Source organism: Simochromis diagramma, unplaced genomic scaffold (genome assembly GCF_900408965.1).
Source record: "Simochromis diagramma unplaced genomic scaffold, fSimDia1.1 OVJJ01000676.1, whole genome shotgun sequence".
NCBI lineage: Eukaryota > Metazoa > Chordata > Actinopteri > Cichliformes > Cichlidae > Simochromis > Simochromis diagramma.
The window spans coordinates 244,596-269,896 of NW_024387466.1; the positions used below are offsets into that span (position 1 = coordinate 244,596).

At 42.4% G+C, this 25,301-nt stretch overlaps 1 protein-coding gene across 5 annotated transcripts in view; it reads left to right on the plus strand.

Moving 5' to 3' along the window:
- Window positions 1-20,817, plus strand: part of mtmr4 (myotubularin related protein 4) — a 43,070-nt gene extending 22,253 nt beyond the window's left edge. For 3 of the 5 annotated variants that reach the window (XM_040014604.1, XM_040014603.1, XM_040014601.1), the window contains 17 exons: window positions 2,354-2,443; window positions 6,583-6,699; window positions 8,275-8,357; window positions 8,980-9,146; window positions 9,243-9,339; window positions 10,752-10,865; window positions 10,962-11,152; window positions 12,340-12,468; window positions 13,213-13,324; window positions 13,748-13,943; window positions 14,085-14,270; window positions 14,514-14,684; window positions 15,734-15,888; window positions 16,041-17,454; window positions 17,594-17,704; window positions 17,826-17,914; window positions 19,092-20,817. In XM_040014604.1, the coding sequence (XP_039870538.1) occupies window positions 2,354-2,443; window positions 6,583-6,699; window positions 8,275-8,357; window positions 8,980-9,146; window positions 9,243-9,339; window positions 10,752-10,865; window positions 10,962-11,152; window positions 12,340-12,468; window positions 13,213-13,324; window positions 13,748-13,943; window positions 14,085-14,270; window positions 14,514-14,684; window positions 15,734-15,888; window positions 16,041-17,454; window positions 17,594-17,704; window positions 17,826-17,914; window positions 19,092-19,269 (3,600 nt within the window). In that variant the 3' untranslated portion in view covers window positions 19,270-20,817. Of the gene's footprint in view, window positions 1-2,353; window positions 2,444-6,582; window positions 6,700-7,688; window positions 7,721-8,274; window positions 8,358-8,979; window positions 9,147-9,242; window positions 9,340-10,751; window positions 10,866-10,961; window positions 11,153-12,339; window positions 12,469-13,212; window positions 13,325-13,747; window positions 13,944-14,084; window positions 14,271-14,513; window positions 14,685-15,733; window positions 15,889-16,040; window positions 17,455-17,593; window positions 17,705-17,825; window positions 17,915-19,091 lie in introns of those variants that run through there. The other 2 variants (XM_040014602.1, XM_040014605.1) reach the window with 2 other exon arrangements.
- The last annotated feature ends 4,484 nt before the right edge of the window (window positions 20,818-25,301 follow it).

Below are 25,301 nucleotides of genomic sequence, written 5' to 3' on the forward strand. Positions count from 1 at the left end.
ATCATCACCACCACTGTTTATTGCAAATTATACTATAATAAAGTAACAGATGACTTTCAGTTGGGATTTATCACTTTTCTCTCCCATTGTCAGACTTCTACCCCCGTGCCTACCTCAAAAGGCCCTTTTTGAGAGAGGGAACGCCCTGGTAGCTGGATATTCTCCCTTCCAAGGGTTGCCAAGAATTTGACACCTGTGCTGTTTTGTCCATGCAATACCTAAATCTAGAGCTGCATCCAGCCATCCTCTCCTGCACTGCTTAGCCACCTTGGGGTGCCAACTGTTTTCATCATCCATGACAGCACCTGTGCTATCACAGATGCATGTTTTTAGCTCACTGTAATTATTACCTACTGATGGAGCTATGTCACATAAGCTGAAAAATACTGCCTTGGCATTGTCATTATTACTTGTGATATGATGCTTTTAGGAAAATGTTGGTGATTGGTGACTTGTAGGTGAGGGGTTGTCACTGTAGGGACACTATGTCCATCTGTTACCAGCCCAATGGGTGGTATGCTTATCGTGTGGTTTAATTACCAGTTTGAGCCTCCGGATTACAGATGTAACCACTGTAAACACGGCAGGAGTTCTCTGTGGTCAGACATCAGTTGATTTCTGATATAATTCCTGAAATTTCAGCATGTCCTCCTCTTGGGATGCAGTGTTAAAGGTTTTTCATTTTCAGGTTAATTTCACTTTGTTCTTACTGTCTTGTATTCGAATCCGTATTTTAAAATTAAACAACATTTTCAAACACAATACTGGGATCTTTTTTTCATTTTGCTTTTTAAAATTCAATAATTTCACCTAACTGATACTTTGCTGTTGTGTGGTTTATTTGTTTTTTTTTTAAATATACTATAGCTATCTTGGTGGGATGCTAGAAGATTCAGTGGATGTGATTCACAGAAATAAACCACCCAGTTAGGCCTCTATTTCTGATTTTATTATAAAACCAAAATGACACAGGGTCGTACTCAAATGGAAAAGTGAAAATCCAGCAGAGCAGTAAAGTGGCAGAAATGACACAGCACCTGAACGAGAAGGATTGGAACTTATTCGTGTTATAGCACAAAGCTAGAAAATTGTTGGACATGTACCACACTAATGTACCATACTATATACACTATAGAGTATAGAATGGTATATTGGGGAAGATGTTAATTTGCTTAATGTGCTTACTTTTGAATTATGAAGTTTAAAAAAAAAAAAGATTATAAAAAATTATTTGCAAAACATTGGTGTTTTTAGAATAGGGATTAAAGAGAATAGCCAAGCCAAGGGCATGTCCTTCAGTTTCATCATGTGATTGCTTTTTACCCCTTTAAGTCCAGTGATTGAAGTATGACCTGATGAACATATTTGCTCAGCCTGAGTTGGACACAGGCCCCTAAGCTTCAAGGACAGACTCGACTGCCATCATTGTTCCTCTCGTTCTCATCTCCGCCACTCCTTAAAGTGTTGCAGTCTAATTTTAGCCGACCATCTATTAGAAGAGAAGTGAACTTGAAAAGACTGCAGCTGTTTTTTGTTTTTGTTTTTTGTTTGTTTGTAATTTCTAAGAAACTGAGAAATATTTGCAAATCATATTTGCAATCAAAATAGTTACATTTATTATCTGTATGTATTTTTTTATGCCCCAAGGAACTTTTTAAACTATAGTGAAGCATGACTAATGAAAAACCTTTTCTTTTCTTTTCTTTTTTCTTTTCTTTTTTTTTTTTTTTAAAAGGTAAAATCCTCAAGTTAATCACAGTATCTTTGTTTGCACTACACCCAGTCACATAGTGCACTGGTTTGTGATAGGCAGCACTGGGTATCTTTTACACTTGCAGTAACCACCTGCACTGCAGTGCCAAAGCAAACACACTGCAAACATCAAAAGTTGCATTTCTTTTTCAGCATTAGTATTCATCAGGCAGGAAAACTGTCAGTCATAAGCAAGTAATAAACATTTTAAATGGTTTGGCACATTGACCTAACACAAGCTTGTGTACTACTTCTTTTTCTTCTTCAAATGTACAATTTTAGGGCCCTCGTAGTAAATTTTTAATCTCCTATGTGATGTCTGACCTGGCTGCAGGAGATTGCAAAACTCTACCTGGCACGTATGAACTAATGAACTACCAGAGCCAAAGGACCTGATAAAAGCAGTGAGAATATTAACTCTGGGTTTGGTTGTATTGATTGTTTCATGTCTCTTCACATGCTTCTGTATTGCTATCAACAAACTATATGGACTTTGTGTATTGCTTCAGTTTCTCATATGTAGTCTCACATTGATATGTTGACATGAATCACGACGGAAGTATTTATCTTTCTATCGCTGGATTGTGTTTGTGTCTGACAGGGTGAAGAGGGGCCTCCCAGTCTGGAGTACATCAAGGCCAAGGATTTGTTCCCCCAGAAGGAGCTGGTGAAGGAGGATGAAAGCCTTCAGGTGAGGTGACAACCACTTCTACAGCACGGTCCCATCTGCTCTCACGCCCAGCAACATGACTTAATATTAGAAAACCAGGAACAAGTGTGGCACTTCTAGGTTGTGATGTTAAATCTTGGTGGCTAATAAAATCAATGTTCCTCTGAAACACCCTCACCTTGACGCCTGGTCATCTCATGATTTCCGAGATATTACTGCACAAGTCTCAACTCGACAAGCTTGAGGTCAAACATGGAAGAAGTGATGGTGATGGGGACCCAGAGGAATGCTTTTGTTTTTTTCACTGTCATGTAGCTCAACTTTTTCCTGTGCTAAACACTGACAAAATTAATTAGCTATTAGAATAACAAGTATTTCCATTTGAATGCAGCAATTGCCCACACTCTCTACAGATAAAGTATCATAGAGTTCTAATAAGAAAACAAATTCTCTTCAGTAAACTTTTTTTAAAAACTGGTTCTGAATTAAGCCAGCATGTAAAGATAAGGGATATTTTTATGCAAAGCTTTAATAAGGAGAGCAGGAAGTTGTTTTGCATGTACATATGAAAGGACTGAATTGTGGCTCAGGCCTTTCTTTAAGTGCATTGGTTGTAAAGGAGCACTTGTGCTTGACCTACTTTAAAGCATTTATTTTATGAATATAAATGTAAATGTTCATATTATTAACATAAAAAGGCTAAATACATATATGTAGTTGGCCTGTTGAAGATCAACTTCTAAATACAGTAGAAATTTTACTTGAGAGGTTTGTATATGTGAGCCATACTGCAGAATAAACTACCCCAAGCTGTTCCAAAAATGTTTTACATAAATAAATTAGAAGCCGCTGCAGAGGATAAAAAGGTTCAGAAACATTTAGGTCAGTTAAGTGAGAAGGATTTCAAAGTCTGTTCCATGTGAGGATACAAGTAGCAGAACTGTGATGGCTAACTTGCGCTTGACCCTCTGGTGTTAAGCTGGCGCTCTGTGGCTGTCTGCTGGTTAATGGAGCTTAGCATCATGTGTCTGGAGCACTGGACAAAGGAAAAGTGGAGGGAGGAGGGGCCTGGGGTCACTATCTGTTGTTTCTTTTTTGTGGCTTTCAATTGAAGCCACTTGAACTGCAGGGAGTATCAACCTGTTCAAATGTTTTATTATTAAAGTGCTATGCTTTAAAGGGCTCTGTGTCAAAGGTATTTTGTATATTTTTTCCAACTGAGCAGTGTGCAAAGGAAGCATGGCTGTATCATAGTCTGCTAGCAAAGTTTATGAGAGCGTCTTTTAATCTGCTGAATTCTTATGGCAGAATCTTTCTGTTTCTGCACTCTTACGCTTGCTTCCCTTCCCCTTGCATTCACACATGGAGTCACACATTGTATCTGTGCTTTTGTGTGACTTTTTGTGCATGTGTAGGCTCTCCCATGATGGTTTCACTGACAGCTGATGTCTCTTACTGCGAACAAATTGCAGGCATTTCCCCACCCCACTGTATTTATTACCCTACTGCCTTCCCTCCTGCGTGCGTGCAAGTCATGGAGCATGCTTTCAGTTGCGCGTACATTTGCTCACGTGCATGTCCTAACAGGCAGGCTGCTTAAACCGGAAGTCACGACTCACAAGTCAGTGTTTTCTTTTTTTTCCCTCTTTAAATGGGGCTTTCTACTCACCCTCCCTCCCCCTCTTTCTCGTCATATTTCTGCTGCTGAAGGCTTCATAGAGGAAACGTGACACAGTATCTTCTGCTGCACTTGCTGGCTGCCAGTGACTCATGCACCTACTTTTGGAGCACAGCTTGTTTAATGCAGCTTGCAGTCTGTACAGCATGTTAACTATGGCACTTCTAGCAACACACTTCAAGTCTTTTCCACAGCAGATAAATGTGTACACGCTCTACCTGAATTTGTTTATTTCTACTGCCACTGAGCCAGTATTTAATGAACTCGTATACCTTTCCTTTGCTTTTGTGGTGTTTTCCTTTTATATATTGTTAAACGGTATCCTCAGTCCTTTTCCTCAGTCAGTAGCTACATGGTTTTTAAGCTTAACCTAGGTGTCAGCGCCGTTTGTCCTCCTGTCACTTTCAAGGACAGGAGGACAGTTGAAAAACTGGAATATTTTAATCCCAAAAATATTTCAAAGTCCCGCTCTATTGTGCCGAGAAGGAGGGGGCTGCTGCTGCCTATATTTGGCTCTGCTGATGTCTGAGCGCAGAGTACTATGTGCTCCATTTCCCAGTTTAAGCTACACTTTTTTTTCCCTCGTCATGCTTCCTGTCTCGATTCATGTGGAAGTTTTCAGTTATTGATGAGCAGCAGGTGCAGTGATAAATATCAGGGTTTTTTTTGTTTTTTGTTTTTTTTTTAAAAACATTTTTATGGATCAGCCATCATCAACATCTTTTGACCTCTTACTACTCGATGGGATTTCTACATAATAGTCCTGCTTTATTTTAGAGTTTTATGCAATTTGGCATGAGAGTAAATATTCTGTTGGACTAGATCAGGGGTGTCAAACTCAAATACACAGTGGGCCAAAATTCAAAACTGGAACAAAGTCGCGGGCTAACGTTAATATTTATTGGAAAAAAAAAATCTTCAGATTCTCAGATATAAGAATGAATCTTTTCTTATGGACTCAAACAAGTTTTGCTGAAAAACTGAATATGGAACAAGCAAAGCTTAGTGCTAAACAATATATATATTAGCTGTATAATACCAGTAGGCCAGCTCTAATAGTAATTTGGTATGGCTTCGTGGGCCAAATGTAATTAGGCTGCGGGCCAAATTTGGCCCGCGGGCCAGAGTTTGACACCTATGGACTAGATGGAGTGATGGGAATATCGGTCACATTTAGCTTTTTGTGCTGTGGAGCTCTTCTTTCAGCAGTGTTAGCTGTTTCAAGTGGGCCTGCTATAGCCTTGCATTTGCTCTGCTGCATGTTGTCTTTTTTTAACATGCACTAGTGGGTCCTCTTCAGCATGACTCAGCAGTGCATGCTAATACAGAATGAGGTAATGTTGTCTCTAAGCAACACTTTCCTCACTACTTAGCAACTCAACAACAAGACCGGTGTCGCACTTTTCATTAGTTTGAAGCAGCCATAGCACAATAACTGTGCTCGTGCCAATCGCATCCAAGTGACAACTAAGTAAAAAAAGTGTGTTTTAGTCAAGACGGAATGGGCCTAACACAGTCCCCCAGTTCATCACCAAGCCGAGAGTGTTTCACAAAGTTATTTTATAATCTAACACTTGTGCTCCTGGTCAACACCATTTATTCAAGATCTTTTGTTTCAGTGCATCTTTTTTTTAATTATATTGAAAAAGCAGTAAAGTAAACAGAATAACAACAAGAGCAGCTGGTCTGAAACTGATTAAAAGCTTCTGGTTTTGGATAAATGAAAGGATGTTTTAGGAGTTGGCACGTGCAACCATGTGTCTCTTCCACTCTGTCGACTTTTAAGATAATACCCTGCCTCAGAATGAAATGAAAAATGTTCTGTTAACCTCTGTTGGGAAGCAATTACCTTAATGTAGGGGTCTCGTTGCGGCTGAAGCCAGGGCTTGGCTGCGACTAATCAAATGGCCATGGAATGTTAATGGACAGTTTGGGATCCCTCTCCCTCTACACCGGAGCAGACAGTCTCCCTCCCACCAACAAGCCCCTCTGTGCTAACAAAGGCTCTTCTGTAAAACTCATATGCCCTAATTGGACAGCTACACATGCACGCTTTTTCTCATGTCCCTCTTTTTCTTTTATCTTCAATATTACTCTGACAGGATGATCACAAGCTGTCAGCTATGCTGGGTATTGCTTATAAAAATGAAATGCCGTGCCAATATGATATTTGAGTTTAAGTACCTCTAAAAGTATGACAAGGAGCTTAACAGATCATGTCACATATCTTGCTGTTTTGCTCTGAGATTACTTTTTTTCTTTTTTTGACCAAGTTAAATTTAATTTGTCATTGTCCAAAAATGACATTCCCACAATCAATATTTAGAATGAGTTGCACCAAAACTGAGGACGCAGCATTAACATAATATGTTCTGTCAGGATTAGACTTCCAGTAGATTGAATAAAGCTGTTAAATGCGTGCTGGTGTAATGTTTCATGCACATGAGACTTAAACAGTTCCATTGTTTTTGGGTCTTTGCAGGTGCCGTTCCCAGTTCTTCAGGGGGAAGGTGTGGAATATCTTGGCCGTGCTGATGAAGCCATCATTGCCATTTCTAACTACAGACTTCACATCAAGTTCAAGGACTCAGTCATCAATGTGAGTGCATGTCTCCGACAACAAACCTAACAAAGAATCACAGAACTGTCACTTCTGCCAGAGCCCTATGCCACCAGCAGAGGAGAGGGAAGGATGTTTAGTTTGGATGCAATTAGACTTTTTCCCTTCCCCCATATAAGTTTTCATTAAGAAATAACTGTGGCAACAAGGCAAATAAACTTTCAATGGGGTACCCATTGAGCACTTTTAGCTTACTTGGCATGTAGTTGTTTGTACCAAGGTGAAATCACAGGAGCACTAGACCCTCTAATCCTGAAACCACAAAGGTTTAATGTGACATCCAGGCTGGCAGTGCTCTCCACCAGCTCGCTCCTGCTGACGTCAGGCCTTGCTCAAATACAAACAGGCTGGTTGTTTGCATTCACTGGCAATGAAAATCCTTCTTCCCAAATCCATGTCATCTTTTCCAGAAGGATTCAGCTTCTGGAAAAGATGACAGTTTTAAAAACGAAGGAGGTGGCGAGGGCCAATCACCGAGGCACGTCCTCACCTTAACTTTAAGCAGAGGAGAGTGAGATTACCACACAAAGTTCAAATGTCACAGACTAACAGTCCTTATCAAACTGATTTCCTACTTAGACAGACTCCTGCCTTGACCCCAGAAGCACACATGAACTGTATGAATGCCAGCAAACAACCTTTCACCCACACCTCCCCTTCACAACTCTTTACAGCCTCTTACTTTTAAGCTGTTTTCTTGCCCTTTACTCCCGCCTGTGTTTGTCTTTCTCGTCATGATTTCCATTTGACTTGGCCATGTGCTACAAATAGTGCACAGCGTGATGCGCTCGGTTGTCTTTTCATCTCGCAGCCTCTTTGGTGTTTACTTTCCTTTTAACTCTTCATTTCCCAATGCCTCCTTTTTGGGTTTAATAGTTTGTTGTTTTGTTTTTTTCCATTTCCTCCTGTCTTATTTCTTCCCTCCCTCCTTCTCTCCTTGTCTGTGCTCCATGGTGTCACTGTGTTTTAGACCTACCCAGGTGTGGACATTGACATATCTGTGAGTACCATATGATAAAACATCACCCTCTGCCATAGTCTAGACAGCTGTCATTAAGCTCCTCTTCACTTTACATGATTGGGATGCACTGAGGCCAAACTGTAATTTACATTCAGCAGAGTGGTAGATGGATTAATCATTTTGTGAAATGACTGTGTCGCCAGCACTCTTTCTCTTGAATTAAACTGACCATTATTTGTAAAAAAGTGCGCATACATAGTCCTTATGCTCAAAGGTTTGTCCATAAGGGATTTTTTAAACCTCGTCGGGGGTTCATTAACATCTTACTCTAAAGTACCACTTACCTGCTTGAAAAGCATAAGAGACGGCAGGTTTGTAGCTGTCACGTGGTATCATAACAGTTCTAGAGGCAAAGTTGGAACACCAGTGTGGCCTTTTGTTCCTCTGCAGTCAGGTTAAAGGTTTACTTAGTGTGTCTAACCTGGATACAGTCTGTACTAGACCAGAGGGTGGTAATTTCTCTGCCAGTGTGCTGTCTGCTCACACAGTGGGCCATCAGGCTAAATGCACGTGCTCTCTGTCTCCCTCTGCAGGTGCCTCTCAGGCTGATAGAAAGTGTAGAGAGCAGAGATATGTTCCAGTTGCACATCATTTGCAAAGACTCTAAAGTTGTCAGGTAAGAAGAGCCCCTCACTCTTACACTCTCTTACAGCACAGTACTCTGATACACATTTGAATTAGTAATACTATGGGTTCATTTAGGAAACTGTTCATATTACACATTACCAATTGTAAATTGTACACATAACAACAGACTGACTGAATTTGGAGTTCAGTTTGACTTACTTGAGATCAAATTAAGCAATAATGTAAAAGGACTTGACATGGAGAAAAAGTCAAATTATGTGTTATTGCAGAACTGTACTTGTAGTCATTGATGATTTCAGTCACAACTTGTGACGCACTGTCATTCACCCACCTTAGATAGGAAATGTAAAATAATATGTAGATAATACTTCTTTGAAACTAAGGTTTCAAAGGTAATAAAGGGTGTTGGTAAATTCTCATCTTTGTGTTCATGAACATCTGTAAAGTTTAAAACCAGTGGAACTGTCGCATACTCGGTAGCAGATGTGCCCAGCAGCATTTTGGTTCCACATTATTAAGCAACCACATTACTACTCTGGTTTAAAGGCTGGGAAATCACAGAACAGCTGATTTGTTTTGTTTTGTTTTTCTCCTAGTCCCCAGTGCATGAAGGGTTTGTTGGATCTCACTAATCTTTCTAATCTCCACAGATGCCACTTTGCAACTTTCAAGCAGTGCCAGGAGTGGGTCAAACGTCTGAACCGGGCCATAGCACACCCATCACGGCTGGAGGACCTGTTCGCCCTGGCCTATCACGCGTGGTGTCTAGGAGGCAGCGCTGACGATGAAGATCAGCACCTTCATCTTTGTCGCCCAGGTTCACACACATTCGTTCACAGTTTTAGAACAAGTAAATGTTTGAGAGGGCATTTTTCATTTATACCCTCGCACCATGTTCTATGTGTGTTTGTAGGTGATCATGTACGTCAGAGAATGGAAATGGAGGTCAAGAGGATGGGCTTCGATACTCAAAACATCTGGAGAGTGTCTGATATCAACTGCAACTACAAGTATGTCACTGATGCTTAACCATGAAAAGCACAGCAGGTATATCCCGATGACTGCATCTAGTTTTATTAGTATAGAATGGTGTCATGATAAAGAGTAATGATTGGATAGTTGACGGTGAATGGCAGTGTTTCTGTGAGATTTCTGAGAGCTCTGCCAGAGTGGGAACTCTGGTTGGTAATATAAGTGTCAGAATTTTAGAGTTAGTTACTTTTTGATGAGATCCAAGGTTTTTCAGAATGAGAGTGTCACCAGGGATGGGAGGGAAGAAAAGGGGACCTCAAAGTGAAAGGCAACACCTAGAAGCAAATTCCACATCTTTTAGATATATGACTTTGATGTTTTCATCATCGTCCACTGTGACTAGAAGTCTTAATTGATTAATGGATGTCCAATAGGTACACTTTAAACAAGACAAGCTAATGGCTAATCTAGGATGTCTTTAAAGCTGCAATTTTCCCTGTCATTGAAACTAACAGTGCGCTGAGGCTACCAGGTTGGGTAGTTCAGCCTAAGATAAACTGTATTAAGGCAGTCACCTAAGTAGAAACAATAGACTGAATGGGTGTATGAGTGTGTGCACCTGTACATCGGGGTCTCCTTTGCAGTCTGGGTAAATAAATGCTACAAAAAAAAACGGTCAGTCTGTTTGGAGGGCCCAGGAGAACACACCCCACTGAGACAGACACACACACACACACACATAGGACAACTGGCTAATTAAACAAGTCACAGCCTGCTGAGGCCCATGACTCAGCACTGTATTTTATACACACACACGCACGCACACACACACACACACACACACACACACAGTCTCTCTCCCTCCTGCTATTAGACTCTGAGCAAGTGAATAGAATTTGAAGAAAGTATCCTGGGAGAGAAAGAGGAGAAAGCAGAGACAGATGGAGGTTTCTGATTTGTTTTCTGGTCTAGCTGAGATATTGATGCTGCAGTGACCCTGAAAACCAGAACATTTTAGGGAATGTCCTTTTGCAGCCAGTTTCATCTTGGTTTTCCTCATCAAAAGATAATGCAGCATTATAAACTGTTTTAAAACTTCCTTTAGAACAGGGGTGTCAAACTCAAATACACAGTGGGCCAAAATTCAAAACTGGAACAAAGTCGCGGGCTAACATTAATATTTATTGAAAAAAAATCTTCCTCCAGATATAAGAATGAATCTTTTCTTATGGACTCAAACAAGTTTTGCTGAAAAACTGAATATGGAACAAGCAAAGCTTAATACTAAACAATATATATATTAGCTGTATAATACCAGTAGGCCAGCTCTAATAGTAATTTGGTATGGCTTCGCGGGCCAAATGTAATTAGGCTGCGGGCCAAATTTGGCCTGCGGGCCAGAGTTTGACACCTATGCTTTAGAACCTCTAACTACCTGTTCATCCTGTAGGCTGTGCTCCAGCTACCCACAGAAGCTTCTGATTCCAATCTGGATCACTGACAAGGAGCTGGAGAGTGTGGCTTCTTTTAGATCCTGGAAGAGGATCCCAGTGGTGGTCTACAGGTAACTTTGTGTGCATGTTTTCTCCAGCTTATATGGGTGCAAGCTGAAGAAAATCCATCATTTTAGGTTAATTAACTCTGTAACCTTCGTTTCCAGGCACCAGAAGAACGGAGCAGTGATCGCCCGCTGTAGCCAGCCTGAGATTAGCTGGTGGGGCTGGAGGAACACAGATGATGAGTATCTAGTTACGTCCATCGCTAAGGCCTGTCAGATGGACAGCGGAACAAAGGGTGCACAAACAAATCGACAACGCGGGGAAGCTACTGACTCTTCCGATGGTGATTTTGGTAATCTTGCTGTTTGATTTTCTTTGCACGTCCATACTTGCACTCCTCATCCATTTGCACATCTCTGCATTACGCGATGACCCTGTTTGTCAAATTAAACCATCCAGGGTCTAAATTCACTCGTTTTCTTAAAGTCACAGCTAGTGATCGCATCATATTGCAGTCTACTCAGGCAGCCCACACGCCTATACCAAACAGAGTGCTTCCAGTAGTGAGTGTCTGAAACAGACTCTCTCTCTCTGCAGTCATCCAGACACATAACAGCAGATCACGCTGTGCAAACCTGGCCAAACACTCTCTAACTCTAGACTTCTTTCACAAACTTTGACCAGAGAGAAAGAGATGCATTTATCTGTTGTTTAATTATCAACTTTTACTTCCAAGAGAACCAACACATAATAAATTGTAATGTAATTGCATTTTCAATGATACCTGCAAATACATAAATACATCATCACCAATTTAAAGTATAAAGGTAGCTGATTAACATGAATCGCTTTTATTGTGCACAACATAAATTTAATTAGCTTCTTTTTAATCAGCACTTTGAACTTTGAGAGGAGATCACTAAATTTCCAGGTTGTAAACAGCCGCTAATAGCTAGGACTCTGGTGTTTTCAGAGCTTTGCAAGCATTCACAGGGCTGGGAATGTGTTTTGTTTTTGTTTTTTTCCATTGCTAATGTTCTCCTTTTTAACAGAAAGTACATGCATCAGTGTTGCTGCATTGTAATTATTGTGAGTTACAGAAAGTAGGACAGCTGTCAGCACAGCTTTCACAGTTCAGAAAAACAACTCTTTGTATCTTTTTCAGTGGTTTTGCTTTCCTTTTTTCCCCTCCATATTAACTTATAAGGAACACACAGATATGTCAAATTACAGAAAGTGATAAAAGAGCTTTTAACACAATTAGAGAAGGGTGCAGAGAGAAGTATTTCAGTTCCAGTCGTCTTTCTCTGCAGAAGCTGTGGGAAGGAGGCTTCTTGACTTACCAGGTAACACAGTGGTGTTCATCATGAGGAGATATTGATTTTCAGTAGGTTACAAATAGTCAGTTTCTCTTAATCATGTTCCCTTCCCTTCTTGACACCGTCCTCCTCCTTTCACACTTTCTTTCTTCCTTTCCCTGGCAGGTCGATTCGCATTACACTGTCTGCTCATAATGATCAGAATCTTCTCTTTCCCCAGACTCATCTCTGACGGGCGGCTCCAGCTGCAATGACAACACTGTGACACAGAAGCTGCTGATTCTGGATGCTCGCTCATACACTGCTGCAGTGGCTAACCGAGCTAAGGGCGGAGGCTGCGAATGTGAAGGTTGGCATAATCCCAAAACATTTTGCACCATCTTCAAAAAGTCAAATTAAACTAGAAACATTGTCATCTGTGAACCTTATCTGGAGTGTGTGTGTATCATTTGGCGTCTGATTCTACTGCGTCAAGCAGACAGGAAACTCAGTGAGAAGTAAAACAGGCAATTTTAGAGTACTGAGTAAAAACACTGCTTGTGGTGACTTAACATAATTTTAATATCCAACTTTATAATTCCTCTCAGCTCTATGGAGCTTAATTATTTTTTAATTACTTATGTAACAATCAGAAACAATTTGAATAATACTAAAGCCAGCTGGACAAGTATATGGGTAATTATATCTTAATTCAACTTTTTCCTTGATCAGCTTGAATATTTAAAACTAATGGCTTTCAGTTAGGCTCTGCTATGATGGCAGTTTAGAGGATATTGGTTGTGATTTGTAGCTTTTGCACACATTTTAATTCTTGTCAGTGCTCATGCTGTTAGACCTGTCTTATAGAAATCATCCTTTACAGAGCAAGTTTAAAATGTTCTTCGTGTAGCTTTTGATCACACATCTGTTTAACAAAGTGCTGCTTTTCCATTCTGGAAACAATCCCCTCTCTCTACAGTGACTTGCTAACACATTTAGTGCAGTCCAGTTTGACTAAATGGACAATATTATTGCTACCAGTGACTACACACAGTCACTGTTAGATGACTATGAATGTTGCACTGAAAGCAAATTGTTGTTTGTTTGTATTCAGAGTACTACCCCAGCTGTGAGGTCATGTTCATGGGAATGGCCAACATCCATGCTATCCGGAACAGTTTCCAGGCTCTCAGGGCTGTCTGCAGTCAGATCCCCGATCCAGGAAAGTAAGTCGATCTATGTGACCTTTCTCTCTGAGCGGCTCTGGCCTCATTTGCACCTCCCTCCACCTTCTCTGTTTTAGTGGGTTCACCACACAGTAAGGCAACACCACACAGGCACAGGAACACAGTCCTGTTCCTGCTGGGCTTGCCAGCTGTCTGTCTGTACACGTCAACCAACAGCACATGTGTGTTATGGCTGTCCGTTTGTTCCCATGTTTACATGTGTTTTCAATACGTCAGCTGTGTGTATTTTACATCGAATGTGTGAAGTGAAGCAGAAAGGCCTCCAGAGAGGTGCCTCCCTGCTCTGTCATAGTTAACCCAAATAACCCAATCCATGTTGTATCCAGTCTTCAGATTACCTCAGTTATGACATATTCCATATAGGTTAGTTGTTGCCTAATCAACCCCCTCTCGTGTTTCCAGCTGGCTTTCAGCACTGGAGAGCACCCGTTGGCTGCAGCACCTGTCGGTCATGCTGAAGGCTGCCACTCTGGTATGTTCAGCAGTCGAGCGGGACGGTCGTCCTGTCCTGGTACACTGCTCAGACGGGTGGGACCGCACGCCTCAGATTGTAGCCCTCGCCAAGGTCCTGCTGGACCCCTACTACAGGACATTAGAGGTGAGCATCTGCACAGTTCAGTATTAATCTAATGTATTTGATTTTTAAATGACATGCAGGCATATTCTCATAGATATGGTAAGCACTTATTTTGCTGGATTCTCTTGTTGCTTTTGGTACTGACTTCTGTGCTATCCACAGGGTTTCCAGGTGCTCGTAGAGACTGAATGGCTGGACTTTGGTCATAAGTTTGGGGACCGCTGTGGCCACCAGGAGAACTCAGACGATGTGAGCGAGCAGTGTCCCGTCTTCCTGCAGTGGCTGGATTGTGTTCACCAGCTGCTCAAACAGTTCCCCTGCCTGTTTGAGTTCAACGAGGCCTTCCTGGTGGGTGGTTGGACAGCACTCTATACTAGTCTGTCTTACGCATTAATCTCTACATGTTCTTTAAACTTCAAAAAGTGGCCAGGATTACATGAAACCATACATTTGGCCTAATGAATAAAGTCTTGGGTCACATGGTCATGTTTCACATCAGTCAGCTGTCTCACACACACCGACAATGAGAGTTAAAGTTAATCAGTGCTGTAATTAAAGGCCTGACTTGATGCATCTTCTTCACATGTCCAGGTCAAGTTGGTGCAGCACACATACTCGTGTCTTTACGGCACGTTTCTGTGCAACAACGCTCGTGAAAGGGAGGCAAAGAATATCTACAAACGCACCTGCTCTGTGTGGTCTCTGCTTCGCACAGCAAACAAGAACTTCCAGAACTTCCTCTACATCCCTTCTCATGACATGGTACCTGCCGGTTTTCACAGCTTTTGTACAGGCTGGGCCATTTATATGGATACACTGTAATAAAATGGGAATGGTTGGTGATATTAAAGTCCTGTTTGTGGCACATTAGTATATGTGAGGGGGCAAACTCCTCAAGATGGGTGGTGACCATGGTGGCCATTTAGATGAACAGTTTCCTGGAAAGTGGATTGGTTGTCGTGGGCCAGTTGAATGGCCCCCAAGGTCTCCCGATCTGACCCCCTTAGACTTTCTTTGGGGGTCATCTGAAGGCAATTGTCCATGGTGTGAAGATACGAGATGTGCAGCACCTGAAACTACGGATGCTGGATGCCTGTGCTGGCATTTCTCCTGCGGTGTTGCTATCAGTGTGTGAAGAGTGGGAGAAGAGGGTTGCTTTGACAATCCAACACAATGGGCAGCACATTGAACACATTTTATAAGTGGTCAGAAACTTGTAAATAACTAATGAAAGAATAAAGTTACGTTGAAACCAAGCACACCATTGTTTTTCTTGTGACATTACCAATAAGTTTGATGTGTCACATGGCCCTCTTCCTATTGAAAAAAACAAAAGTTGTATCCAAGATGGCCGACTTCTAAATAGCCACCATGGTCACCACCCATCTTGAGGAGTTTGCCCCCTCACATATACTAATGTGCCACAAACAGGACTTTCCCAAACCAGTCCCATTTTATTACGGTGTATCCATATAAATGGCCCACCCTGTAGTTTAGTATAGTTGCAGCTGGAAGTTGCTTCCTGAGTGTTTCCTTTTAAAGCCACTGTGCTTTTCAGTTAGTGTTCAGTGAGGTGACTTGCTGAAGGAAACAGTTGATCATAGTAATGATCATAATCTTCAGTCACAATCTCAGTGAGCACAATAAGTGTTTTGATTAATGGATAATGTGACTCCAATTTTGAACTTCAGTATGATTAAAGATTAAATCTATCCTACTTTCCCTGCCATCCTTTCTGATGCACGTTCAAAGAGTTTTGATCTTAGACGCCATTACTATGTACTTATCCTCCCGGTGCATTTGTCTGCCAGGTGCTGCAGCCAGTCTGCCATACTCGGGCACTACAGTTGTGGACAGCCGTCTACCTGCCCACCTCCTCCCCCTGCACTGCTGTGGATGATTCTGTGGATCTCTACCTCCCGCCCTCCATCACAGGAGATGAGCTTACCTCCCGTTCCCTGGACAGGTCTGTTTGTCTGAGCAATACTATTGCCGCAGTCTGACTAGTAATGTTATGGCAAACAGTCAGACTGCCCTCTAGAGTTCAAAATGGAGAACTGTATTACTGCATTTTATACACATTAAAAAATAAGATCTGTATGTACTGGTGATTTACAGACTTCCTAAGACCCGCTCCATGGATGACCTTCTGTCAGCTTTTGAGAATGGGATGCCCCTGACACGAACGTCGAGCGACCCCAATCTCAACAAGCACTGCCAGGAGGGTCGCTCTGCACTGGAGCCCTCACCTGCTGTGGAAGAACCCGCTGTAGAAGGCTCCAACGAGCTCATACCTGACACTGCGGTGGACAGTGGAGAGGGACAATCTGTGCATCCGACTCCAGAAGCTGTCCCAGGTGTAGTGGGTGCTGAAGAGGCTGTGGATGGACCCTGTTTCACTACGCAGCCCCTGCCTTCCCTGCCCCTCTCACCTGTCCCCCTCAGTGAGGATGTCACACTTGCTCACACTGCCTTTTCCACTCCTGCCCTCATGCAAGCTTTGCATCAGATCACAGATACTCCACTCCAACAAGCTCCAATGGAGGCTGAGAGCCCTTGTAGGACTGCTGAGAGTATACCATCACCCACTCATAAATCAGAGCCCTGCTTACCTCTGCCCTGCAAAAGCACTCAACCTGCAGCCAACACACCAACCTCTGTATTTCAAGGACAAATTGATAGTCAGTCAAAGAGCCTGCTGGCTGTAAAGCAGCTAACACCACTCCTTCCCATGGGGGACTCCACTGAGACTCTTACAGGTGAGAATGATCATCCCCCCAACTCGCCCTCTGCAGTGACCCAGGAATTTACGCAGAATACTTTGAATGATGAGGAGCAGCCTGAGTTTCAGCCACAAGCTCAACCCCGGAAGGAGGAGGAGGACACGAGGACAAATGGGGCGAGTGGAAGAGAGCGCGTGTTAGCGGCAGCTCCTGTAGACTGCATCCAGGTCACTGCTCGCCCTCTGATCTCCCAGAGCCAGCTCTCGGACCTGTGCTTGCTCAGCTCCCACTGGGAGAGTGTCCAGGGTCTGGTCCAGTCTGCCTCTGGTGCCAGCCGGGGCCAGCACCCCAACATCCACCAGAGCCGCCGGCTTGCCAGTAAACTCCTCCGCGCCCAGGGCTTTGCCATTGCCAATGGCTCGCAGTGCTGCCGCAGGGAGGCTCTCTGTTGTCCGAGCAGTGCGCTGCAGACTGGATGGCCTACCAGGAGTGCAGGCTACACTGGACTGTGTGGGCCTGCTGCCCTCACCAGCTACTCACTGGCAGCCCATCAGCTCCTGCCAGCCTCTTATTCCTCACCCTCAGCTTCCAGCTCGCCACCACCTCCCCAGGCCCTGGCTTACCTGGATGACGATGGGCTGCCTGTGCCGATGGATGCCGTGCAGCAGAGATTGCGTCAGATCGAGGCGGGTTACAAGCAGGAGGTTGAGGTGCTGCGACAGCAGGTGCGACAGCTGCAGATGAGGCTTGAGAGTCAACAGTATGGCACCCCTCCCTCAGAGCCATACGTCGAGTACGAGGATGACATTGTGAGTGACTTTTTAAGCACAGACTTTACTGAAAGAGCTAAAAGCATTTCTCTTTGTCTTCAGAGTATTTACTCTCAATTATTTTCAGAAGGGTTCTTATTTGTATCCATCCTCTGATCTCATTCTGTTCTCTCCTTAGACATGTCTGCGTGAGTCAGACAACAGCAATGAGGAAGATTCTCTGTCTACCCACAGCGAGGACCGTCTGTCCGAGGGCAGCTGGGATCGAGTGGAGCCCAGGGACACTGAGGTGAGTGTCCTACAGAGCTTCTGTCTTCACGCTTCCTTTCTTGTTCCCACTCACTTCTCACTTGCATGTCCAGGAGCAGAGCTATGTCTCACACTTTTCTGATACCTATCTCTGTGTGTAGGTTACGAGGTGGGTGCCCGACCACATGGCCTCCCATTGTTTCAACTGTGACTGTGAGTTCTGGATAGCCAAGAGACGTCACCACTGCAGGTAGAGACTTCATTGTGTTTCTTTTTTGTTGTTAATTTTTCCAACAAGTGCTCAAACTTGGAGGACAAAATAGATAAATGCCAAGATTAGACTAGATTAATATTAGTGTGGAAATATTTGTGTTTACGTATTTGCTCAGATTAAGTAAATGTGAAGCTTCAGCCATAAGCCTGTTAGCTCAGGTTAACTAATGCTAGCTTTGCTAGCTGTCAGCAGTGTGAAAGCATCTTGTTGCTGTGTTACTGGGCAATTATGTGCTCAGCTATTCCATTTATTCTGGCGCAGTTTTGAAGGCAAATTTGGTTGCTGTTTGAATAAAACCAGACAAACTGTTCAGCCGGTTTTCAGTCTTTGTGCTAAGCTAATCTGACCAGCTGCTGGTTAACATCAAGTACAAGATTAGTCTCATCGTCTCACTCTGAACAAGAAAGAATAAGTACATTTTCCAAATGCTGTGCAAATTCTTCTTAACATTTAAGCCTTAATATTTTTTCGCATTTGAAGTGAAGCTGCTTCACGATTAGCACTTGTCTAAGAGATCTGTTTCCTTTTAAAAGCTAGCTGTGTTTGTATATTTTGTATGTCTGTTTCTCTCTGCACTCTTTAGTTGCACAGTGACTCTGCCAAAGCAGCAGCATGCCTTTAAAAGACAATTTGCTGTGCATTTTCCAAGCTTTGGTTTCAGCATCAAAGGCTCTTGACTCACTGGGGAATTAATTATATGCTCCACTGAGACATTTTAGGCAGGGGGGAAAATTCATATTCACAGGCAGAGCAGCACTCTGAGCAGGGCATGTGTTCAACTGTTAGATCCATTTTTTATGTAACTTAAACACAGCAAGTTTTCCAACATGTAATAAATAGAATCAGCTGATTTATAATGTATGTAAACAATGACTTGTGTTTCCGTTCCCAAATGCAATAGAGACGGATGGAATGCAGTAAAGTTGCCATGTGTGAAAAGACCTTTAAATGTGCTTCAGGAAGAAGCGGAAAGCTGTTTGTGCTGCTCATCAATCCATAATCTGCATTTAGCCTTTTCATTTTTGCCCTCTCTGGGTCCTGAGGATCTTTTATTTTGAAATCTTATACGTTTGGTATCTAAAATGTCTTAGAAACCTTCACATCAAATATTATTTGTCCTATTAATAACGTTACATGTGTTCTCCATTTTCAGGAACTGTGGTAATGTGTTCTGTAAAGACTGTTGTCACCTGAAGCTTCCCATCCCAGACCAGCAGCTTTACGACCCCGTGTTGGTGTGCAACACCTGCCACGACCTGCTCCTCGAGTCCCGCACCCGCGAGATCCGTAGCCAGCAGCTTAAGAAGGCCATCGCTACAGCCTCCAGCTGAGAGAAACCTCTGAAGCATTGTCGCCTCGGCTTTGTCCTGCTCGTATGGGACTGATGAGCTGTGCGCTGTTTTTACCGCCAATCAGTTGTAGTTTGGCTGCAGGGGCGGGAATGAGGAGCAGTTGTTACTCTTTGGGACGCTGGGCTTTAAAAACGGAGATGTACGTATAGACTGTAATAGAAGGGATTGCTAAGGCATGCTAGCAGGTGGAGGAGGGGGTTGGTCAAAGACATTTTTAGGCCTAAGCGCCGCAGCGTCCTGCTGCCTCCACACGGCTCAGTCCTCTAGTGGTGCCCCCGCCTGAGACACATCTCCAACCTGTCCACACACCTTTTAGTACCAAACACCTGCACCCTCCTGACGGACACCGTCTCGCAGTTCAGAGGACAATCGCTCACCCTTCCACGTGTCGGGGGACTCCAAAGCCTGTACCTGTACTACTGGAGGCTTTCAACTTTAAAAGAAAAGAAATGCTGCTACAGTATTTAAAAGTCTAATTTTGTATTCTTATTTTGTGCACTACTAGCTGTCATGTAATGGAGGGCACTTGTGACCAAACTTGAGCAAAAGGGAGAAATCTGCTGTTTACTTTGCCATTGCATCTTTTTTGCTGTTGTTGTTTTTTTTGTCCTCTCGGAGCCTGAATGTAACATGTGATGGATAACTGGACTGGGTTTATGTTAACGTGCATTTGGTAGGTCGTGTACATGTTCATTGCTGCACTGTGTTTTGTATGTGCACAGTCGATGTGGTTGTGTGTTTTATCTATGCTTTTCTCTGGTATAGTCGCGGTGCAACGCTCTGAGGGATGTGTGGCGCACACTGATGTGGTTTTGCGGGGACAGAATGAGGGTGGGAGGCAGCAGGTTTCTGTGAAGTCTTCTTCAGATGAGTCATTTGAAGGTGCTTGGAAGATGTGACTGAAGGGTTGTGCTGATGTTCCTCTAGTCGAATGGCTTGGTGTCCACATAAAGCTCTATGTCCATCTGACTGACTCCTCCACATGCTGAGGACTGAACAGAGCTCTTAGTTTTTTGTTTTTAAGGGTAGTTTGGCAACAGTCCCCTTAAAAATGTTTGTCTACTGGTTGTTGAGACAATGGTGCCATATTTTGTTTTGTCTCTCTCTCTTTTTTTTTTTTTTTTTTTTTTTTTTTTTTCTTTTCAAAGGATATTTCTTTGTTATGGATGGCAGCAGGTTTCTAATCGGCCACCTCTCTGTATGTTTAATGGTACAGATAGCTAGCTGCTTAATAACACTGAGATGACTAAAGATTAACTGAGAGTTTGATAACAAGAGGCTAACAATGTCAGTGGATAATCAGATATCACTGGATTCGTTACCTTTGTAGTTATCATCGTCTAATATTTGGAATCTTTTGCACGGTGTTTATGAAGTTGAAATCTTTGAGGAGCTCAGAAATGTAACATACATAGTTATCTGATCCGTAGTGGTGGCTAAAACCTGTCACTTAATGATTTATTGTTGTAAAGAAATGCACTGTAAAAATGAAATCCCATGGGTTAAAATAAAGGATTATATCATGGATCTGGTTTCCTGTATTTTGTTTTTTCTTTTACAGTACGCATCTCATTTTCTTTTGTCTATAAGTATTTAAATCACCTCCATAGTGTTGTGAAAAGTTATTTGCCCCCTTCTTGATTTCTTTTTTTTTTTTGGGGGGGGGTTTGCAATTTTAATATTAAATAAAGATGACCTGAGTAAATACAAAATGCAGTTTGTTTGCTTTTGTTGTTGTTGTTGTTTTTTTTTAATGGGACCTGTCTGATAAAGTGAAGAGCTCAAAAAGCAGCACATCATGGTATGATCTAAAGACTACTGCCACAGAAACAAAGTCACTGACATCTGTCGCTCTGGAAAGAGTTATAATTTTTAAGCCTTTGAGATTCCAGTGAGCCATTATTCACAAGTGGAGAAAACTTGGAACAGTGGTGAACCTACCAAGGAGTAGGCGGCCTACCAAAATTACTCCAAGAACACATCAACGACTCATCCAGGAGGTCACAAAAGAACCTCTAAACATCTAAAGATACTGCAGTCCTCACTTTCCTCAGTTAAGCTCAGAGGTCATGATTTAACAATAAGGAGGAGGCTGGGAACTCCGTGGCCTGTCTCTGATGTCCTCATTGCACGGAATTTGACCTTGAATTTGAGATGGTAGTAGGGCTAGTAGTTATACTATGGAATGAGTCCTATCAAGATCAGTCAAAAAGGCATGTGCTCCCAGGGGGCCTATCACAGAGTGTCTGTTTTGGTGAGCAGAGTGTACTTTTTTGTGATCTGCTTGGGGAGTGTCACTGGAGTTGGTGACACCAGACTGATCAGGAAGGCTTGCTCTGTGATTGGCTGAAAAATGGACACTTTTGAAGCTGTGGCGAAAAGGTTACCAAACAATGGTTATGTATCACTGATGTATCTCTTTTTTTTTTTTTTTTTTTTTTTGCCTGTCCCGTTTGGCTCTTTTGCCATCAGAATTATTGTCTAAAGGCAAAGAAAGATGCCCAACGGATTTACTTTACCAAATTGACCATCCCAGCCTTGCCGTAATGGTCAATTTGATTCACCTTTTATTGTTTATTTTATTTTCACTTGCTGAATACAGGACAGACTTGACTGGGGGAAAGAAGGGGAGAAAGAAAGAGGGAAAGAGAAACAGCTGAGAAGAGGGACGGGGGAGAAGGGCAAAAGACAAAAACCAACAGAATGAGCAGAGAAAAAGAAAAAAAGAAAAAAAAATGCATCTATTGATCACCTGGATCACCTGTTGAGAAAGAAAAAAGAAAACAAGCAGAAGAGAACAAGAGTAATAGAATAAACAACATCACAATGATATATGGGAATATGACAGTAAATACTAAATATTAAACATTATTGTGCAGCACATAAGATCAACAGAACACAGTGTGCTTTGAGGTAGGAGCCAAAAAGGGTGTAGTTTGTGGGTGTGATCACCCGTGTGTACACCTGTGAGCATGGACACGCTCGTTTTTAAAAGGTTCCTTCATGTAATGATCTGCTAGAGGGTGTGGGGGGGCCACAGCCCCATCCTCCAGGGCATGAAGCAGGTATGGAGGAGATCAAAACTCCAGACATCCAGAGGCCCCCAGAACACAAGAGACCAAGGAAGACCAACAGAGGGGCAGCCGCGCCACTGTCCCAGAAAGAGCTGAGGAGAGTCCCAGATGAGGGCTCACTCAGCAGCCGCGGAGCAGAAGCCAGGGGGAGTTGCAGTGACGCGCCCGTGAGCTCCGCCGGCAGCCAGCTGTGCCTGAGTGACCGAGCCCCAGGCCGAGAGGCCGGGGGCACCCCACCTCCAAAGTGGCCCGAGCGAGCCCCAGGCTCCAGGCCCCGATAAGCGGCCGCCAAGGAGTGAGCCGGTGTGTACCTGGACGCCCATCCCCAGACACAAAGAACCACCAACGCACCGATGTCTGAGGGAGTCCGCCACTGGCAGGGGAAGTGGTGGTGGGGGGAGATAGGCCTCCAAACCTTGGAGGGCCTGAGATGTCCCCAGAGAGGTGGCGTCTGATACCCAACCTGACATATAGACACAGACATACAGGCACACACAGACACAAACATCCATTCCCACCCTCATGCTCTCATATGCACTTACTCCATCCTCAACCAATGTGGAGACAGACATAAAGAGACGCTGTACACACGATCACACTCCCCAAGCGTACTCTACAAACCGGGTCTAGGTACCCTTGCCCCTGATGTATCTCTGCTGCCACAAGGACACCACACAAAGTTTTGATCCACCACTCTTTTCTTTACATTTTGTTTCTTTATATTAGCAGCCAGAATTTTTTATAATGTTTAAACTGCTGTTGTTGAATAGTTCTTCAGTCTTTCTGAAGGTCTTCCAGAGGTTTTCTCTGGACATGGGCTGTTTTGTCACTTATTTTTAGTCCAGTCCTGATCATCGGTACCCGAACATTTCCAGAGAAATGTTTGTTTGTTTAAGCCAATTAGCACTAACCCAGGAATCATTCACACACTAAAAAGGCCTTAAAGGATGAATCAGTGTTCTGTCAACACAAAATACCCAACTTGGCAAAGAACTTATTTCATATAGCACCGTTGAGTGCTTTGATACTGATGGCCTGTTGCAAAAACACATTCCTGTTAGTTCCCATTTCTTTAGCTGAATCTACAGGAAAAAGCCAGTTTCAGGTTGCAATACATTTTTTTTTTATTTTTTTGTTTGAAAAACTGAATAAGTGAATTAATAAAAGTAGTGGTGGCCTTAAAAAATCTAAAGGAGTATACTACTAATAATGATAACAATAAGAAATATAATGCACACTTTGCAGGGTGTCATTCAGCAAAGCTTTCGAAGTAAAGGAGATTAATGGATTTGAATGGATCTTCTTTCAGTGCTGAAAGCGCTTTTTTGCATTTGTCCACTAGATGGCGTTTTTTCTCCGCGAAAAACAGAGTTGTGTCTGTTTTCAGCAGCAACTTTGACCCAATTAAGAGAGAGGCTCATTGCACAATTTCACTGTTAAAGATTTACTCACTTTCCCCACTTTCAAGAGTTACTAAAATTCATCTTTATCACATGAAACAGTCATTTCTTTTGTAGAAGCAGGCTTCATTGTTTGCTACTTATTATGTTTTGTGTCTTCACACCACAAAGATGTGTATGGAGCAGGTCCTTCATACACCATACCAAAGCACTGTTTTCAGATGAGCTGCTGGTGTCAACGTTTCTAAGAAGCATCAATTCAGGTTCTTTGACGCTTTTTAGCAGGGACTCTTGGTAATGTCCTTCAGTGTACCTGCTCAGCATGATGAATAATGCAGGCTCAGGTTATTCTAGGGTCCAACTTAGTGAATGTAAATAAAGTTGACAGCTCAATCTATTCTGTGAGAAAGCAGAAAAGAAATTTGGGCTTTTTTCCCCGCAAAACTTTGAACTGACTGTTGTGAACTGCATCAAGAACAAATGTATTGAAGTTTCCACTTTAACATGTTCAAGCTTTTATTCATACCAATAATCACACAGTTTTGAATAATATAGTCAAACATGTCATGCTGAACCTACTGTACAGAGAAAATGTGGTGGTAGAAAGTACAATAGCCTGCTGTAATTGATGGAACCATGAATTCTGCGCTATACCAGAAAATCCTGAAGGAGAATGTCCGGCCATCAGCTCATGCCCTGAAGCTCAAGTGCCTTTAAGTTATCCAGCAAGAAATGAAACACAGCAGCAAGTCCACATCCAAACAAACAAACAAAAAGTCCAGACTTAACTCAGATTTTGATGCTTTGGCATTCAACAGGCTGTTAGAGAAGAAAGAAAAAGAAATCAAAAAAGGCACATTAAAGGTCAATTTTAACTGTCTATTTGTCTCAACTAGATCTTCGATAGTTCTTATTTTGTGGGCGATTCCCTTCTATACATTGTACTTGTTGTGTCATATTTCTCAGTTTCATTACCTTTAGGTGTTATTTGTTATTTGTTATTTGTGTTATTTGCTTTAAAGCTGTTATTCTTAAAATTCTGAATAAATAAATAAATGTCAGTATGTCCCTCCTTTAAATACAGATTTTTAAAACACCTCTTCTGTAAAATTTATGTAGGCACTTGGGTCTGTTTTTCCTATAGTTTCTCCATCATTGAGAATTTAAGCTCTTACCATTATTAGAAATAGTTTTTAGTTTACATTTATTTTCCAAGCAAAATCCCTCCAAAGGAAGAACCCGGCAAGCGTCATGAAATTTCATAGAAAATGCATTTTAAACCCTCATCAGTTATTTTGTTCCCAACTTTTTATCTTTGTTCTGCCTGATGTTGTTTCTTCTTCCCCCTGTAAAAATCCATTCTGCCTTGTTTGTGTTAACAAATTTTAAGAGGATGAATGTTCTCCATACCTCTCTTCTGTTTGCTGTTTAACATTGTTGCAAGTTTTCGTGAAACATTTTTTAATTTCATATGTTTAGAAATACTCTGAGAGGAATCCATTTCAATTTTAGTGACCAGCGCCCATGAATGAAGCAC